General features: G+C 32.2%; 2 protein-coding genes and 1 non-coding gene across 3 annotated transcripts; 1 reads left to right on the forward strand and 2 right to left on the reverse strand.

Moving 5' to 3' along the window:
• The first annotated feature begins 3,079 nt into the window (after window positions 1-3,079).
• LOC148764737 (small nucleolar RNA R71) lies at window positions 3,080-3,186 on the forward strand. The gene has a single exon (XR_016024387.1). It is a non-coding gene; the product is annotated as a small nucleolar RNA R71 (small nucleolar RNA).
• A 2,900-nt stretch (window positions 3,187-6,086) lies between these two features.
• On the reverse strand, window positions 6,087-9,717 carry LOC18613100 (glutathione gamma-glutamylcysteinyltransferase 3-like). The gene is made up of 8 exons (XM_007050160.3): window positions 9,328-9,717; window positions 9,074-9,230; window positions 8,762-9,000; window positions 8,500-8,663; window positions 8,175-8,226; window positions 7,461-7,688; window positions 6,767-7,279; window positions 6,087-6,348 (listed from the first exon to the last, which is right to left on the reverse strand). Exons 1-8 carry the CDS (start codon window positions 9,400-9,402, stop codon window positions 6,280-6,282), a joined length of 1,497 nt encoding a protein of 498 aa, XP_007050222.3. The 5' UTR covers window positions 9,403-9,717; the 3' UTR covers window positions 6,087-6,279.
• Window positions 9,718-11,114: 1,397 nt separating this feature from the next.
• On the reverse strand, window positions 11,115-17,074 carry LOC18613101 (glutathione gamma-glutamylcysteinyltransferase 1-like). Its single transcript, XM_007050161.3, has 8 exons — window positions 16,694-17,074; window positions 16,283-16,439; window positions 15,597-15,835; window positions 14,854-15,017; window positions 13,612-13,663; window positions 12,666-12,893; window positions 12,032-12,541; window positions 11,115-11,706 (listed from the first exon to the last, which is right to left on the reverse strand). The coding sequence occupies exons 1-8, from the start codon at window positions 16,772-16,774 to the stop codon at window positions 11,620-11,622; spliced, it is 1,518 nt and encodes a 505-aa protein (XP_007050223.3). The 5' UTR covers window positions 16,775-17,074; the 3' UTR covers window positions 11,115-11,619.
• Window positions 17,075-18,708: the final 1,634 nt, after the last annotated feature.

Here is an 18,708-nt window from a genome sequence, read left to right on the forward strand (position 1 = left end):
TATATATTACAATATTAACGTATAAGTTATATAATTTAAAATATATAATTTGTAATTTCATATTTGTATAGATTTATAAATAAATAAATAAATATATATAAAAATAAATATATATAACTAAAATTAAATTGTTATGATTATAATTTGTATATGTACATATAATAAACTAATATATTTTAAGTATATTATTAATAAAGTTTATTATCAATTCTTCTTAATATATATAAAAAAAATATTTTATATAATATATGTATATAATTAATTTGGTATTTTGAGTTGATTGGTCTAAAAATTTTAAAATTGAGAACGGACTAAAAAACTAATTGAATCAAACATTTTGGACCAATTGATCCAATGGATCAGTTAGACCGAATTGTTCTACCTAAATCATATTTGGTTAGACAAGTAATTGATTTGGTTTGGTTTTGCTCATTTCTATAAAATGGTACTTTTTCAAAAATAAATTTAAAATGGTAAATGGTGTTTAGATTGAAAAGAAATTCATAATCTCCTATCACTTTGAGGCAATCATCAATCTCATCAAAGCCTTTCCAATGAGTCCATCATCTTTCTTGTCCATGACAAAGTAATTTTAGAGTGGGATGCAATCACTAACCTCTTGGGACCCAAATAAGTAGATGACGAAAACATTTGTAATGCATGTTTGATGGCTATTAATTAACTTGGTAAATTTGACTCTTACACGTCAAGTGGACCAAAGAACAAATCCGTCCATGCAAGTTCTATCCTTGAGCTGTTAACATTACGATCATTTCCACAATTGAATGGTCCAAGCAGCCAGCCAATCTCGCCAACCATTCCGTCACCTTGAACTATGCCTTCACCCAAAAAAAGATATCCCATTTCACGTTTTGGCATTAATTATGAGCAAACCAAATGGACCAACGGGAGGCACCACATCCCAAAGATTCCACTGAATCGGGACAAATCCATGGCAACCAATTAGTTAGAAGAAAAACGACCCAAGATGAGCACATGGGACTTTCACGTGCGCAGCGCAGCTAACTTTGGGATGGTGAATCCAAGCCAACCCAGCTCTTCTTCCATCCACAAGTGTGTATTTGTAATTATTACGTCTACGAAGGTCGGTTTCACAGAGACCTGATGTACTGTTGAATCTTTTCGATAACAAGAAACGTCAGACACAACACAATCTCATATTAAAAATATAAAAAAAATCATTTAAATAATGAGAAGAATAAATTCACCACGTACAATTTTTTAGATTTGAGTGGATTTAAAATTAATTAAAGTTAATATTTAATTATTTAGGATGGCATTTGGCTATGTGTAGGTGCAGGCAATTTAAAAAATAATTATGTTTAAATAAAGATTTATTTAAATTTTCTTAAATAATTTGAAAATTCTTTTAATTATTATGTCAAAAAAATATCTTTATTTTTGCGTTGGAATGGTTAAGTAGGTATCTCTCTATGAGTGATTCCAAACCAACCATGCATGTATTATGAGTAAAATTGATAATATATCGATGTCTAACATCCCATCAAATACTTTATAATTTAATATACCCTAGAATCGGATAAAATTAGTTTTTTATTTCCTATTTTATAATGAATAATATATAATAATTTGATTTAAGATCAACTACAAATACATGATTATGACGTAGACGATGCAAACAAGGTGGAGAATCTTCGGACCATGCATAGTCACTTGTACAAGTTCGTTCAAAAAGAGGCAACTTAAAACTCATCCTGATAATGTTTGCAGATTAGACTAAGCAAGGTTATTTATGGTCTTAAACAAGCACTAATTAAGAGCTTGGTATAGATCAAGATCTAATTAGCTTTTTTTTGATCTCATATGGCTTTCACAAAGACAATGTTGTTGCATTTATGCTACTTTATATCGATGACCTTATTCTCATGCCAAATGATTTATCATTTTGATCACAGTTATGGGTCATGTTCTCTCATAAGGACATGGGGCATTGAATTACAATTACTTAATAAAAATGGAAGCCATCCCTCATTCCCAACACCTCTTCTAAACCATTCTGTGGTTCCAGATTTGATTGCAATTTATCATCTCATATTTGTGTCACCAGTCAGAGATCAACAAGGTCCATCATAATTGATTAACCAGTGTGAAACAGGCATGAAGATGAAAATTGAAATCCTAACCAAAAGCCTAGAGTTGATTTGTTAGGATCTTTGAACTGCCTTTAGTGGCCAAAATAGTTGTCACTTGTCAGCCTACTAGAAGAAAAACTCATGAAAATAAAAATAAAAACAAATCCTTTAGAATGTGAAAAACAGACCATGGTGAATTACTCCTAAGGATAATTGCATTACATTATTCCTTATTTTTGAGATTGGCTTGAGTATCACTGGGCAAGAAACCTTGGGATTTACTATTGATGGAACTAGCAAGTTGTCCCATTTGAATTTCAAAATTGCAAATTGATGTTGCTTGATTCTGAATGATGGCGTCATTCTTTGTCATGTAGGTCTCAATCTTTGTTATGACGGCATCAATCTTTGTCATGAATTGCATAAACATCTCCTCCATATTATGCTTTTTCTCAAGAACATGAGGTCTTGCTTGTGATGGAAAGCCCCGAGGATTGTTTGGCCTTGGATTTAAAGGTACTGGGTTATTATTCCATGACAAGTTTGGGTCATTCCTCCAATCAAGATAATAGATATTAGAATATGGGTTATTCTGCTGCCTGTTGAAATTCCCAACAAACTGGACTGATTCAGAATTGGATGGACATTGATCACTGGAATGGTTATCTCTACACAAATCACAAGTTATGAAGGAGTTTTGGACAACATTAACTCCTATTGTGTCAAATCTTTTTGTCAATACAGTCAAAGCATTAAGTGCATCAATCTCATGAATACCAACAGCTTTTTTAGAATTGGATCTTTTTGAAGACCATTGGTAATTATTGAATGTCATCTCTTCCAACAAATTATAAGCTTCATCAGGATTTTTACCTATCAATGCCCCACCAATAGTGACATCAATGGTAGATTTGATTGAACTAATCAACCCATTATAAAATATCTGAACTTGAAGTCATTGAGGGAGCCCATGATGTGGACATCTTCTAAGCAAATCTTTGAATTGTTCCCAAGCCTCATATAAGGATTCACTATCAAATTGTGTGAATGAAATTATATCATTCCTCAACTTTGCAATCTTTGCAGGTGGAAAGAATTTTGTCGAGAATTTTTGAGCCAAGTCCTCCCATGTAGTAATAGATTCAGTGGACAATGAATTCAACCAACTCTTTGCCTTATCCCTTAACGAAAAGGAAAAAGTCTAAGCTTGATAGCATCTTCAGTCATCCCATTATATTTGAAAGTATTACAGATTTCCAAGAAATTAATCAAATGGGAATTAGGATCATCACTAGGTAACCCCCCAAACTGAACAGAAGACTGAATCATTTGAATGTAAGCAGGCTTGATCTCAAAATTGTTTGCTTTGATAGCAGGTCTTCTAATACTTCGGTGTAAGCCTTGCAAGAGGGGAACAACATACTCCAGCAAAGCTTTGTTCTCTTCAAGAATCTGAATCCCAGCATTGTTACCATGATTATTATTATCTTCAGCCATTGTTTGGTTTAGAGTTTGAACTTACAAATTTTCCCTCGAAGTCTTCTAAAAGTTCTTTCTATCTCTAGATAAAAAAAAAAATAAGATTCGAATTCTCCTTCGTATACAACAACCAAAGATGCCTGAAAGCAAGAAAAATAAATAAATAAAGTAAAGTAAAGTCTGAATTAAAACTAAATTTGATTGGTATTATTATTAGTAAAAATTCTAAAAAACAATTTTTCAACAACGATGTCAAAAATTTATCAGTTAAAACTTTACCTATATAAGCATACGTATCGAAAAGATAATATATTAGCAAGTAAGATATCGATCTCTCAGAGAATTGTCTTAAAAATTTAGTAAATACTAAAATTAAAACAATTTAGTTTTATTCAAACAATAAAAAATTTAATAACTAATTAAGCTAAAACTACTCAACTAAACTAATTAACACTAATAAATAAAGCAAAAAGATAATTGAATAAAGATCAAATTTGAAAAAAGTCTAAGATTACAATATTCTTCACATTTCATTTAAATCTTACCTCTTTCTTAATTAATCTAATGAATTGAATTACTAACCTGAAGTCTTGAATTATTTATAGTGCTTTCCTAAGTCTCTTATAAAAATATCTACTTTAATCAAAACACTATATTCCTATATGAATTGAAATAAAATAGACTCATTAAGTTTAAGCTTTAATCTGATTACATATGACATATAGGTATATTTTTATCCTACAAACAAATCAATTTATTCATCTAATCAAATAAATATGATCATATGCTATTTCAATTTTAGTCTACACTAGACACCCTTTTTTCAAATTTGTTAAAATTTCTAGATCAATTTAATTGGTGGTTAGTCAATTAAAAAGCATTAAGAACAAATTGAAATAAAAAATTCTATCCCATTGAAAATAAGTTAGAAAGAGATTATAAATTTAAACTAAATATGAGTTCATTATAATCCTAGAAAAATAGCTAGACATAGTTGTAGAAGTAAACAAAAACATATGAAACTTAGCCATCAAGAGTAATAAGAATAATAAAAGTTAAGGAAAAAGAAAATAAACTAATTTTGCAACCTTTATCTTCAATCTTCAGCTTTAACTTTTAATTTCTTGAATATCTCCCAAGATTTTTCCTCACTGTGTGTAGCTAATTTATTCTTAAGTTAACTATTTATAACTTGAAAACTTAACCTAGTTTTACCTAAATTAAACTACTTAGGCCTAAAAACTCTTAATTCGTGCTTAAAATAAATATTGAGCCTAATAGGGATCGTAGTCAGCCCGTAACCTGCATTTTTTGGCCTGGTTTCTTCAAGTTTTCCAGCTCGGCCCCACAGCACTGCCCATGTAAGTCGCGGCACTCCCTTGGCTTCATGCCTTTTTCTTGTCAACTACTACACTTCGTCAACTTCCAATGCAATTTTCTCCATCTTCAATGCTGAACTGGGCAAAGTGATCTTCATTAAAGTTGTAGCTCTATCTCTTAAATTTTTAATGATTTAAGAATTGCAACATTTAGAGTTTAAGAGTGAAAATTATGCTCAAAATACCATAACATGTACGAACAGACCTTAAACTCCTTAAACACTTTTCTTCACTCAATTAAGCGTTTTTCTTTTAGAATCCTACAGCATAAAAACTGAAAAATAATAACTAAACTAAGCTAAATAAAAATAAAATTAGCATAAAATAAAATAACTTAATAAAAATAAACTAATTTAAAAAATAGCTAAAAATAATTAAATTATAATCTAAACTCAAGAATTTAGCTAACTTTTAAGAACAATTGAAGATTCTATTTCATAGAATTATCATTTATGTTTGCAGATTAAATTAAACAAGGTTATTTATGGGCTTAAACAAGCACTAATTAAGAGCTTGGTATACAGGTTTAATCTGCGCTTCTTGATCTCATATGGCTTTCACAAAGACAATGTTATTGCATTTATGCTACTTTATATGGATGACCTTATTCTCATACCAAATGATTTGTCATTTTTATCATAGTTATGGGTCATGTTCTCTCATAAGGACATGGGGCATTGAATTACAATTACCTAATAAAAATGGAAGTCATCCCTCATTCCCAACACCTCTTCTAAACCATTGTCTGGTTCCAGATTTGATTACAATTCATCATCCCATGTTTGTGTCACCATCTTGCGAAGGCATAATGGAGGGACAGCCTTGTTGAACATCAAGCATGTTGAAGATGATAAAGATCAGACGTAGACTTACTTTGGGATCTAAGGTGGAAATTAGCTGCCCCTGCACAGCCAACATGCTTGGATACGTGAACAAGTGTAAGGGAAAGAGTTTACTACAGCTTCTTTCTCTTTGCTTCTATCCTTGCAATATTACTGACAATAGCTTTTAGTTGGCAGGTGAAATATTGCAAATTTACAACCAAATTAACCGAAAGGCCTGCCATGCATTTTAATCAGGATCCATGTTTTCCATGAAGAGTAGTAATGCGGAGTTTGGGAAGAAAACTAAACTAATATTAAAATTTTGGTAAAAATTCAATATTCAGATTCCAAAAAGATATAGAATTATAAATTGCATGTTAAATTCTAAATTGCAGAATAACTGCACAACTAAAGGAGTTCCTGACGTAACCAATAAAGAAGTCGGTCCAGTGCTCTTCAGCATGCTGCTTGTCTAACCAAAAATTAAGCAGATGAGGATGAGACATTGAGATCAGCCTTGAGGAAATAGAGCTGCCGTTGCAAATGCAGAACCTGTCATGGTACCGAATAGGACAGTCAGAGATCAACAAGGTCCATCATAACTGATTAACCAGTGTGAAACAGGCATGAAGATGAAAATTGAATTCTTAACCAAAAGCCTAAAGACTATTTGTTAGGATCCTTGAACTGCCTTTAGTGGCCAAAATAGTTGGTCACTTGTCAGCCTACTAGAAGAAAAACTGATGAGAATAAAATTAAAAACAAATCCACTAGAACGTGAAAACAGACCATGGCGCCATGATCCCCAATTTTGCTAGACTATTATGTTCTAAAGTTGAAGAAATTTAAAATGATGATGAAACCCAAAGACATTGGAAAATGATTAAAAGAAAAATGGATATAATCAATACATAAAAGGAAATACCAAGAATTTGAGGGAAACAAAAAAAGAAAAGGAACCAGACATCACCTCCTCTCGAAGCAAAGTCGGGAGACTGGCAACCAATGTAAGACCCTTCATCTGTGCCTGTAGCTTCTCCTCTTTAAGGCCCAACCAGGTATCTTGAGGCAGGGCAAAAAGAAGTACTGTCAGACCATCCCCCATTGATGGATGCATGCCACAACAATTATTTTGGTCAAAATCACACAAACAACTGGGCTCTATTTGAGATGATGGGATAAGCATATCAACCCTTTGTTCGGTGCCATTACTAATTACCGTGCCTGAAACCATTGTGACAGGCTCCTTACTGTCAGTTTTTATAAGTTTCACATTTGTTCCTTTACAGCATAATCCATTTGATGACCCGATTTTCCCCGTTAGAAGTTCTGCTCCTTGACAACATACATTAGCAGCAATGTCAGCTAACCTATCTTCATAACCCAAAGATGCCACGTTGTTGCACAACGAGCTCTCAAATGCCAAATATCTCGTCACATGTCTGAATAGTTCAGTCTCTCGTATTTGTTTCAATACTTCTTCCTGAAATTTCAAATTAGTATCTCTTTCTATTATTTTTCTCTTCAAGTCATACGAAAATATCAGACTAAGATTTGAACAAATGAAGCTCTAAATTGAAAATTCGTTCTTTTTTAAAAGGAGGAATTAACAGCAAAGATAAGTGGTAGAGCAGAGAAAGATGAACAAGTATGCCATAGGAAACCTTGAGTGCAAGCCTTCGTTTCTCCTCTTCACCTAACATAGTACTGCCATCATCCTGTCTCCGAACCTCTGCCACCCACTTGATGAGTTCTCGCAAATTGGGAGGTGCTGATTTGAATACAAGGCATAATACATCATCAACATCTTTTACATACCCGGAAGTGAAGAGAAGGGGAACATCTTCTGTCAAGTACTTTGCAACAAAGTTCCAATCCTTGTGTCTACAGCTCTACATTTGATCCACAATAGCATGCAATACTAATTATCACCTCTTTGAACAACTAAGTTATGACAAATATAAAGAAAGAAACTAAAGAATAAACAAATCAAAATTTGAAACGTATCTAGAGACTGGAAGCAGGAACACAATTATCAACAGCAAAGAATATTTTTGTTTATTTTTCAGAGAGGATACTTATCGTACTATAAGACCTAAAATCGTAATGCCAACATTCCCATATTTAGTTCAAGATTTTAAATTCCCCTACATGTGGCCGGTTCAAATTTGCATAAATTCATATTAAAGAGTTTATTAAAAAATGTCACTTAATAATATTAAATCAAATTTCACCACTTGTTACTATATATACTCATTCCAACTATCATTGTATAGTACACTGACCTTTGAGGAGAAAAAGGGGTATGAAAAGATTTCTATCAAGTAACAACAAGATGGAATTAGATGAGACTAGCTGGCAATGATAAATTAAAGTACCACAGTATAAAGTACGGATGCCGCTTTATGAAGCTTTGAAATAACCATGAACCTGAAGAAAGCAAGCACGAGTTCTGGTTAAAAAAATAAGAAAACTAAATTGCAACAGCAAGATAGTAATAATAAGCTGGCGAGTTTGAGAACTCACAAGCTACAGCTTACAACAATCCAATGGACCAATCAAGGATTGATTGTTAAATGTACTTAGAAGTTCCAAACAAAATATAAATTAAAGTTGGGCATGCTTTCATGAGAGCAAAAACACAAGTAACACAAGTAACAAACATATAGAGCCTAACTTGATGAAGAGGAAAGACTAGATTACCCTCTACGATGTCCGGTTGCTTCGTCGACAGTGTTCATAGCCTCCCAAAGAAGGGAAAGAGGAACCCAGTGAGGAGGGTATTTAAATCTAGCAACGTCCAAAATCAGAACCATATCTTTTCCAGCATGGTAACCCCCAATTGGCGAAAAATGACCACTTCCTGTCTGCAACCAACTATCATTTTTAAACTTGTAAGCACAAAATAAATAAATAATTTGAAGAAAAGAAGTTATATAAAATGAAATGTGAGTCAAGAAGTTACCTGCTTGAAAACTCCTCTGTGGTATGAGACGATCAAATGGCAATCCTCGGAGGAAGTACACGAAATTACGCGTTGCCGAAAATCGTCCAAACTAGATTGGTTGGTCCTGAAAGTTTCAACATCAGCACCGTTGCAAACAGCCAAGCAAGCAACTTTACCAAAAGTGATGCCTTGATCTTTGATTTTCTCCAGAGGCTCGCAGCAATCTAACATCGAATCATCGAACCATCTCCAAGGCCCTGTTTAAATTGAAAAAAAAATTAATTTCGCTTGGCAATTTAATTAAATTGAAACAAAAAAAAAGGCATTTACCTTTCCAGGTTCTTCCAGGATCGATAGCGAGGGCGTTTAAGACCATGGCGAGAGTGGCGAGTCCGCAATACGCAGGCTCCGATTGCGTTTGGTAGTATGATATAAGTTTGAAAAAGCCTTCCATCGTTCCTCCAGCAAGAGCTTCCGTGAACAGTTGCTGCAAATAATTCCAATAGACATTTTTTTAACTAAAATAAATATTTAAATGATTAGAGAAAGAGAAAGACAGAAATTAGGGCCTTCTTTCTGCTTGCCTTGCCCTCCGGAGAAGCGAACTCGATTGCAGGAGGAGAGGGAAGAGTTCTTCTGTAAAGACCCGCCAACGCCATTGCCGGCTTCTTTTTTCAACTTCTTGAGAAATGTTTTTTCCCTTAACTGTTAGTCTGCAGACTTCGTATCAGGTAACCGGTACAATACGGCCATGGCACATGTTAAGAAACAACCCAAGCCAGCCACGTGTCTTATCGGCGTTGAATGAACGCAAAACTTATACTTGAGTCAACTCCATTGCCATTAATTCTACAATTTGCAGTCTTTTTTCTACGAAGTTCGGGTTGAATATTAATGGCGAAATGGAGAAGAATGTTAGGATCCAAAATAAGGGTCAAATAACTGTTTATTATAAATTTGTTCTCTAAAGTTAAACAATTATCATCGCTTAGACTGCTTTATATATATATATATATATATAGAAAGAGTGAGTTGGGAGTTGATTTTGCCTAATTTAAATCAAGATAAAGCATGTGAGGTTTGAAAGACTTGAATTTGTACCAGCTGACATACTATATAGTTATTGAATACACTCATAAGTCAAATTAATTTATTAAAAAATATTACAATTAAATCAATAAATCATGACAACAATAGGTGAATCAAAAGTGTTGGAACAAAATTAATGACACGAAAAATAATTTTTGTTTTGCAATTTTAGAACAGTTCAAAAGATTTTGGTAATTAAATATTGATTGAATAAGATTATTTAGTAAATAATTAATTTTTAAAAAAAATTATTGAGTTTGTTTTGTCTGATTTTTTTTTTAACTTAAAAGCTATTATGAAACTCTCATGAAAAATAATAACTTTTAAAATTAAATTAAAATTATTTAATAATTTTTTTTATAAGTTATAATTTTGATTAAAATTATCGTAAAAATAGTATTTCTTTTTTGAGAGAGTAATATTGTAATTATTTTTAATAAATGATGATATTTTTGAAACAAAAATGAAAATTTTCTTGTATTTTTAAAAGAAGAGAGGAAAATACTCCTTACGAGAGTTTTTCTTGAAACTTTTTTTTTCAAAATTTTATTCTTTAAAAAAAGTTACTTTTTTTTAAGAGTTTTTTAAAATTTATATTTGATCTGACTTTTATTTTTAAAAAATAGATAAGTTAAAAAAAGATTAGACAAAACAAGCACTCTATTGTGTCCTGAAAATAAAAAAAGTAAAATATTTTAATTTTTTAAATTTTAATTGAAATTATAAAAAAAAATTATTAATTTTTAATTGAATACTTTATTTTAAAAGTGTAAATTTCGTCAACAAAAATTATAAAAAATTAAACATTTTTTTAATTAATTTAAAAAACTATTATTATATTTTTTAAAAAAATAAAAAGCACCCTTTCTCTTTTTTTTATCAATGCTTCTCTGCTCCTCGAGAATTTTAGGGAGCTCCATTGAGGCTCTCCGAGGGAACTCTGGTGCTCCCTACACGGAGAGTTTTTTTTTTAATTAATAAAAAATTTAATAAAATAATATAATAATAATTTTAAAAATTAATTAAAGATAAAATTATTTTTTTATTCTTATAAGGTCATCAAGTTTCTCGAAATTCTAACGATTGACTAATGATTAAACACGAAAAATATTTTTTAAGACAGAATGTTTATTTCAACAATTGATAAGTTTTCGTATAATTTCGATCAAAACTTAAAAAATAAAAACATTTTACCCAAATAAAAATAAATTATCTACCTAAACATATGATAAATGCATGCACCACAGAATCCAGCATGACTAAAAGTAATGAGACATGGGACTTTACAGTACCAAGACTTGCAGATTGGAAGGAAAATTGCCTTTAATCAAATTACAATGCACATGTTTGCAGCATCCATAGCACTCCTAAAACATCAAATGATCCACTTTAAAGTGCACTTACCATAATTAGAAGTTTTCTACCAACAAGTTAGCACAACAACTGATCCAGTTTCAAACTTAAATCTCGTTTCCAGGAGAAAATCCACCACTCCTCAACAGGAGAGATTACTACCTGTGAATGACATTTCTTTCCACTTTGCCACCAGGTATCGATCCCTAGAAACTCCCCTTGCCTCTTAGTAAAGATACTTCAGTCAAAAGGCCGCACACTTGCAATTGCTTGCTTTCCCCTGTAAAAGAAGGCTGACAAATTTCCATGGTGCTATCTAGCTTTTCTCATTCTTGGAACAAGGGGATTATTTGCTCTTTGTTAGCAATATGAGCTATGGAGAAAAATGAGAATAAAAAGGACAAGGAAGCCGGAGGGGATGATGGTATAATAGGCTAGCATAAAGGTGCACCTAGATCCTCATCTACCTTATTCTCTTGGCACTTCTTGAGAAGATGGAGCTGCCGTCGTAGGTGCAAAACCTGCCATACCAAAATTTGCTAGTAGTTAGATATCTTTGAAAGACAGATTCATACATGCTGGACATTGTTTTTTCTCTAGCATATATTGCAGGTACTTCTCAGTCAAACTGAGAATTGGAAAAAGCCTACAGAAGGCAACTCAGACACTCAGTTATTTATCATTCCTCGAGCAGGTCATGTTCTCGCTCAAAAGTCAAAAGAATGACAATGGCAACCAAAACTTATTTCTTTACCATGCCCCATTGAGTATTTTATCTTATGAATTAATCCACAAAAGGTTACCCAAAAAAAAGAAAACCCAGAAAGACCACTATAATTTTTTTACCTCTTCCTGAAGCAAAGTGGGAAGATTCTTAGTCGAGACAAGGGAATTTATTTCATACAAAAGCTTCTCATCTTTGATACCAGACCATGTCTCTGGAGGCAAGGCCAGCAGCAGAGCTGTTAGAACATCATTGCCAGCTGGGTAAATCCCAATGCAACAAGTTGCACTAAAGCCACAACAATTCAGATTTTTAGGGCCTGAAGGAACCAGCACATCAACCCCCTGCTCAGAGCTACCATTTACCACTGTCCCAGACACCAAGGTAATACGCTTATCACCATTAGCCTTCAGGGTAGTAACACAAGTTTCCCGACAGCAATAACTCTCTGGGGAACCAAACTTCCCAGCCAAAAGTTCTGCCCCTTGACAACAAACTCCTGCAGCAATGTCAGGCAGATTATTTTCATGACTTAAAGCCAGTATGTTTCTGCAACACGAATTCACTGATGATAAAAATGATGCAACATGCTTAAAAAGGCCAGTTTCCTGTACTTGTCTCAACACCTCTTCCTGGAAGGGCAAAAGCAAATTGTAATGTTAAACTTTAGAGAGTACTAAGGCAAGCTGCACAAACAGTATCTTGCAAACTAAAAGGAAAAGGAAAACAAGAACAATTAGTGAAGTTCTACAGCACCTTTAGAGCAAGCCTTCCTTTCTCCTCTTGGCTAAGATTTTGACCACCATCCTCTCTTCTCCTAACTTCTGCAATCCACTTGATGAACTCTCCAAAATTTGATGGGAGTGATGAGAAAACAGCTAAGAGAACTTTATGTACGTCTTTCAAATCCTCTGACTTCATAAGATTAGGAACATCATCCATTAAATACTTTGCAACTCTGACCCAACTTTCATGCTTACAGCTCTGTTCAACAAATAGACATACTCAGAAAGGCGACAGAAACAGTTCAAAATTTCAGCCCTAATATATTAAAGCATACAGAGCAAACCCACAGACATGACTGATATGCACCAATATAGGACTAAACACACTTCAAAACACAAAACAAGGAAACTGTAAAGAAATCCAAAACGGTCATTCTAGCACTACAACACAGCACCCAACAGATGCATCCAGAAGAGATGCAACATTACCAAATAAACATGTAAACAATTGTTATTACCAGAGTTACCAGAATGTACCCAACCCCTTACAATTTACAATCTGGAACAGTGAAACATGTGATCCTATCACAAATATATAGAAAAAAAATTGAAAGAAGAGATCTCTGGACAGAAAAGACAGAGGAACCAACCTGCTAGCAACAGGTGTGAGGGAAGACAAGTGGTGCAAAGTAACCTTGAGATTAAAAGGCTTTTTAACTTTTCAACCAACGGTAAACTAAAAGAAGCTTTATGTTTTTAACTTTTCAATTAAAGGTTAATTAAGAAATTTTAAGGTTTTAAACTTTTTATTGCTGATGATATTAACTCTAATATTCCAACAACCCACCTGCCCAGCCCATATATACACACCAGAAACAAACAAAAGGAGATTTGAAAACAAAGATCGGAAAGCATGAACAATTGTAGAATAACAGCATCTCTGCAGTGCAATTTATAACGTCAAGATATCAAAATACCAGGGTGTAAAGCAATCCTGGATCTCTATGAGGTCTGGAAATAAGCATGAACCTGGAAAAAATATATCAACTATACATGAGAATCAGCAATTAACAAGTCTTTGTATCCCAATAATGCTGAAGAAAAAATGAAAGAAAGAATCAAAATGTTTAACAAACCAAAGAGTTTGGACAGTACTACAGTTGCAGAATCTCTCATTCTCAATTTTCTACAATATATAGGCAAGCATGTACTCAAGCTGAAAAAGCTCAACTATGTAGCCACCACACCTGTATCTAATTGTAATATGTAACCACCCATGCTTCACAGAATCACAAATATACTAGATCTTGTAAACTACTTAATCCACTAGTCGAGCTTCCACATGTTTGCATGTAACTTAGAGCCTGTTTGACCTAACTTTTTTTTTACTTAAAAGATATTATTAAGCTCTTATGAAAAATAATAGCTTTTAAAATTAAACTAAAACTATTTGGTAAACTGTTTAACAAATCAAATTATATAAGCTCTAATTTCAGTTAAAATTACCATAAAGGGTATTCATGTTATCTTTAATCACCTAATAAGCTACAATGTAATGCTTCAAGTTTGTATATAATTTCAGATGTTAAAATCGAAAAAATCAATAAAAAAAAAGAATAATTTTCAAACTTGTATAGTAACAATAGTATTAGATTTTTGTTGATCTAACACGCAATCGGACCATGATGTTTCAATTCCCAAAAAAGAAGAGAAAAAAGGAAACGATGTATTTAATATTAAAATCTTTTTTGGTAAAAAAGAGAGAAAATCTTTAAATAATATTTGAATACAGTTTTGAATTTTAGATTTTTTTTTCTCTTAATTTTTATAAGAACAAAAAAATTCTAGATTTGGATATTCTATTATTAGATCTTTTGTTTTTTTATTAGTTTTTGTAGAAAGAAGTGGAAAAGAGGGAAATCGTGATTTATGTTGAAGAATGGTAATTTGTAAAGGGAAAGAGAGGAGAGGAAAATTAATTAAGAGAGGGGTATTTTCTGCAAATTAATGTGTTTTTAAAAGAAGAGAAGAAAAAGCTCCTCCCTGGAGCTTTTTTTTAAAAATTTTGTTCTTAAAAAAAAAGCTAGACCAAACATGCACTTAACCACCACACCAAAAAAAAGAGGAAAGAAAAAACCTTCCAAAATAGCCACCTGTTAAGAACATTTTGCTTAGATAACATTGAGCAACTAATGAGGCAAGCAGGTATGAATGCATACCCTCTACATTGCCCTGTTGCTTCATCAACATTGCCCATGGCTTCCCAAAGAAGTGTCACAGGAACCCAATGAGGAGGATACTTAAAACGAGCAACATCTAAAATCAGGGCCATGTCCCTTCCAGCATGATAACCACCAATAGGAGAAAAATGACCAGTGCCTGTCTGCAAAACATATAACGCCAATAGGATCCACCACTTAGAAGATATAGAAAAGGGTGCAAAACTACTTGAATTTTACTATTGGCAATTTGGCACTAGTCAATGAATAGAATAGTCCACAAAAGCATGTGTAATGGATTCTGATCAAAAGCAATGGCATCATTACTTCAAAGATGGATGACTTAAAAAGCATAAATGATGTACAGACATCTGAGGATGACAATTCGAAATTGCATAGCTATTAGACGATTAAAGAGGGACCTATGTATGCAACAAGATTTAAAAAATGTAGAATCATAATCACAATTATTTACTAAGTACAAATGCAAAATAAATGTCAATGGCAGCTGATCTCACAATGAAGATGAAATTCCTGTTTTGCTTTCATAGCACTTTTACATGTTCGAGCTCTCATTGCCATCACGTCACCCATTGTCACAGCATGGAAAAATATATCATGGATCAAAACGAAGCCTTTTATTATTACATCCCATGCTGAAATTACATGAACTGATCTGTTAAATAATATTATACTAAAGAAAAAAGCTGGAAAATATCCTGAATATGAACATTGAATCTTACCTGTTTAAAAGTTGCCCTATGATATGATGAAATCATATGACAATCATCAGAAGTGGAACATCTCACGACAAAGTTACGGAAGTCATCCAAGGTGCTTTGATTCGAGCGGAAAGCTTCAACTTTTGCTCCAGCACAATGAGCCAAACATACAAGCTTCCCAAATGATATCCCTTTTTCTTTAACCTTTTCCAAAGGCTCACAACAGTCAAGCATAGATTCATCAAACCACCTCCAAGGTCCTACAAAAGAAACTTATAACTGATTGGTATCTACTTTTAGATGACAGAAAATGAATTCAGCTAATCCTGTATCAAAATAAAATAAAAAACGCAGTATGATTATATGACACAAATCACCGAAACATTACTCCCATCACAGGAGATTGGGTTCAGACTAATCAAAATATTAGCAAATATAAATGTGAATTAGGCCATATTTAATACCAAACACAGCTAAACCAGCATCAAACATATGGATGACAAAATATTAAATCATTTTGAAAGTTACAAAAGGTGCCATTCCCTCTCTTGCTTGTAAACATATTCTCTTACTGACAATAAACATTATACTGAAAATTCTCTTACAGGTAGAGAGATCGGTAAATTGATGATTGAAATAATTTATAAACAACTCTTTTTAGTGCACAGACGAGCTTAAAAAGATGTCCACTTAATTCTAGAAGTCAACTTTCCATTTTCTTCCAGGGTCAATAGCTAGGGCATTCAAGACCATGGAAAGGCTGGCAAGTCCACAGTAAGCCGGCTCTGACTGTGTCTGAAAGTAAGATATCAACCTATAAAATCCTTCCATCGTCCCGTTTTGAATCGCTTCAATGAACAGTTGCTGCATTTCCAATACATTACAAGCAACTGTAATGTTAATCATAATCATCACAAAAAAGTTCCCAATTAAAAAAATAATTGCATGTTACAATTCCATTTATTCTTTAACTGAATACTCTCAACTATATTACTTAAGTGGAAGTTAACAAAGGCACATTGTGCAATTTCACCCCAAAAATTAACAATTATTTCTTTGGCGGTTGACCAAATATCCCAACTATCCGAAAGGTCAAAAAAATGAGAAGCAGTGATTACCTTTCCATCGGAGGAAGCGAAATCGACGGCAGGAGGAGAAGGAAGGACTCGTTTATACAAACCAGCCATCGCCATCTTCATTTTGCTGGTTTTTCTTGATTTATACTAGTTCTCTTTTTTTTTTTTTTTTGGGTTCTGGTTAGGTTTATTCGAAAAGGAAACTGAAGATTTTGTGCAATCAAAGCTCAATCAAAGTTGGGTTTCTGAGCTAGGTCTTCGCGAATTCAAAGCACCGCCTGATACGCCATTACGCTTGTCTTGATCAGATTCAGGGAGGCAACAAACCGAAAAAAAAAAGAGAGAGAGAGGCGGGACAAAATCGACGTTACGCCGCGCCCGCCTAAACTTAAGGATAGGGAAAGCTATTTATTGGGGATTTCAAAGTAATTACGGCGTTTCTTTGCATCAATCTCAACGTTGTAGTTTTTTATTCAAAAGTCAACGTTAGTGTTGAATGTAGAAACTGATGGTAAATTGCTAAACTTGTGGCCGGCCTCGGCCTATATCTTCGGATTGGACTTCGGCTTCAAATGTGGGTTGGACCTTTAACATGAGATTTACTAGTTTCAATTTTTATCTTTTTATTTTTGTGATAATTTTATTTCTTTTTTTTCATAATATTTAAAAAATTTTATTTTTTTATTCCTTAAAAAAATTTATTAACTACTAAAAAAAATTCAAATAAATCATTATTTTTTTATGACTTTCAATAAATTTTTTTTATTTTTATATTTTGAACAAAATAAATTCCAATTTGATGAATTAACTAATGACAATTAGTCAATCTAGTTTACTTGATAATAAGTATTTATTTAAATTTTTTTAAATAGTTTAAAAAATTTTCCAAGTATTAAGATTTTTTATTATTATTTTTAAACTGATGAAGTGTTCTACATTGTTTAGGACATTGAGTACATGAGTATTTTTAATAATAAGCGTATAAGATAATAATAGTTTAATAAGATTAATTGAGTAATACAATTTTAAACAAAACCTTGATACTGACCTTAAATCATATTATTCAAACAATTATTATTGAGATATGTATAGATTTGGACCAGTTTCCTCAACTTTATTCGAGGAAGTTAACTTAAATCCCATTCCTAGTGTTAATTTTCTACCACGATTTTACAAATAAGGGATTTACTTATCTTTCCTAATACGAAAGGAAAAACTCTTCATACTCTATAACTCTTATTTTTGCCTGTGACTAATTAAGATTCTTTTTATTACTTTCTTATTTAGTATATTTGTTATAATGTGCGAATTATTTTTTTTAAGCAATAATTATGGAATATATAAATACAAATAGTTCTAAAGTATAGATTTTTAAATATTAATAATTGAAATTTTATAATATTAATTTATAAATTATTTATTAGTATCAGAATTAAGAAAAAACATATCTTAATAAATTTCATTCAATGTAAGTACAAGTGTTATTTATAAATGGGATAAATTTTATTAATATTTATAATAAAAATATTAAATGAAAATTTAGAAATATACTAATAAACATGCTTGTTTTTATCAATAAAAAATTTTACCTAACTTTTGTACTTTTATAATCTATAGAAATTGTTATCGATTTTACACACGCAAATATACGTATTGAATAAGTAATATAGATATTAAAAATATTTGAGAAAGGCAATATATTAAAACCTAAGATTATGAGTTCATTCAACATTTCATCTGATACCAGTTTCTCCTATTATTTACATTCATTGGTGGTTTTAGTAATTTGAAGTTATATACAAGTCTCCATCGATATGCTTGCACAAATACCTAATTTAATTGGGTCACTATATGTTTATAATAATCAATTATATAAAGTTCTAGCGTTTTAATTTGGTTATGTATGACAATTAGCTTATGTCTACCCGGATTACGAATTAGATTAGCTAAATGACGTGAACATATATTATTCAAATCTTAGTCTAATTTAAAATATTTTTATCAAGTCTCAATTAGATTCATAAATCAGTTAATTATTGACCAGACAATCAAAAATA

The sequence above is a fragment of the Theobroma cacao genome, chromosome 1 (genome assembly GCF_053813885.1).
Source record: "Theobroma cacao isolate CCN51 chromosome 1, ASM5381388v1, whole genome shotgun sequence".
In the NCBI taxonomy this organism is placed as follows: Eukaryota; Viridiplantae; Streptophyta; class Magnoliopsida; order Malvales; family Malvaceae; genus Theobroma; species Theobroma cacao.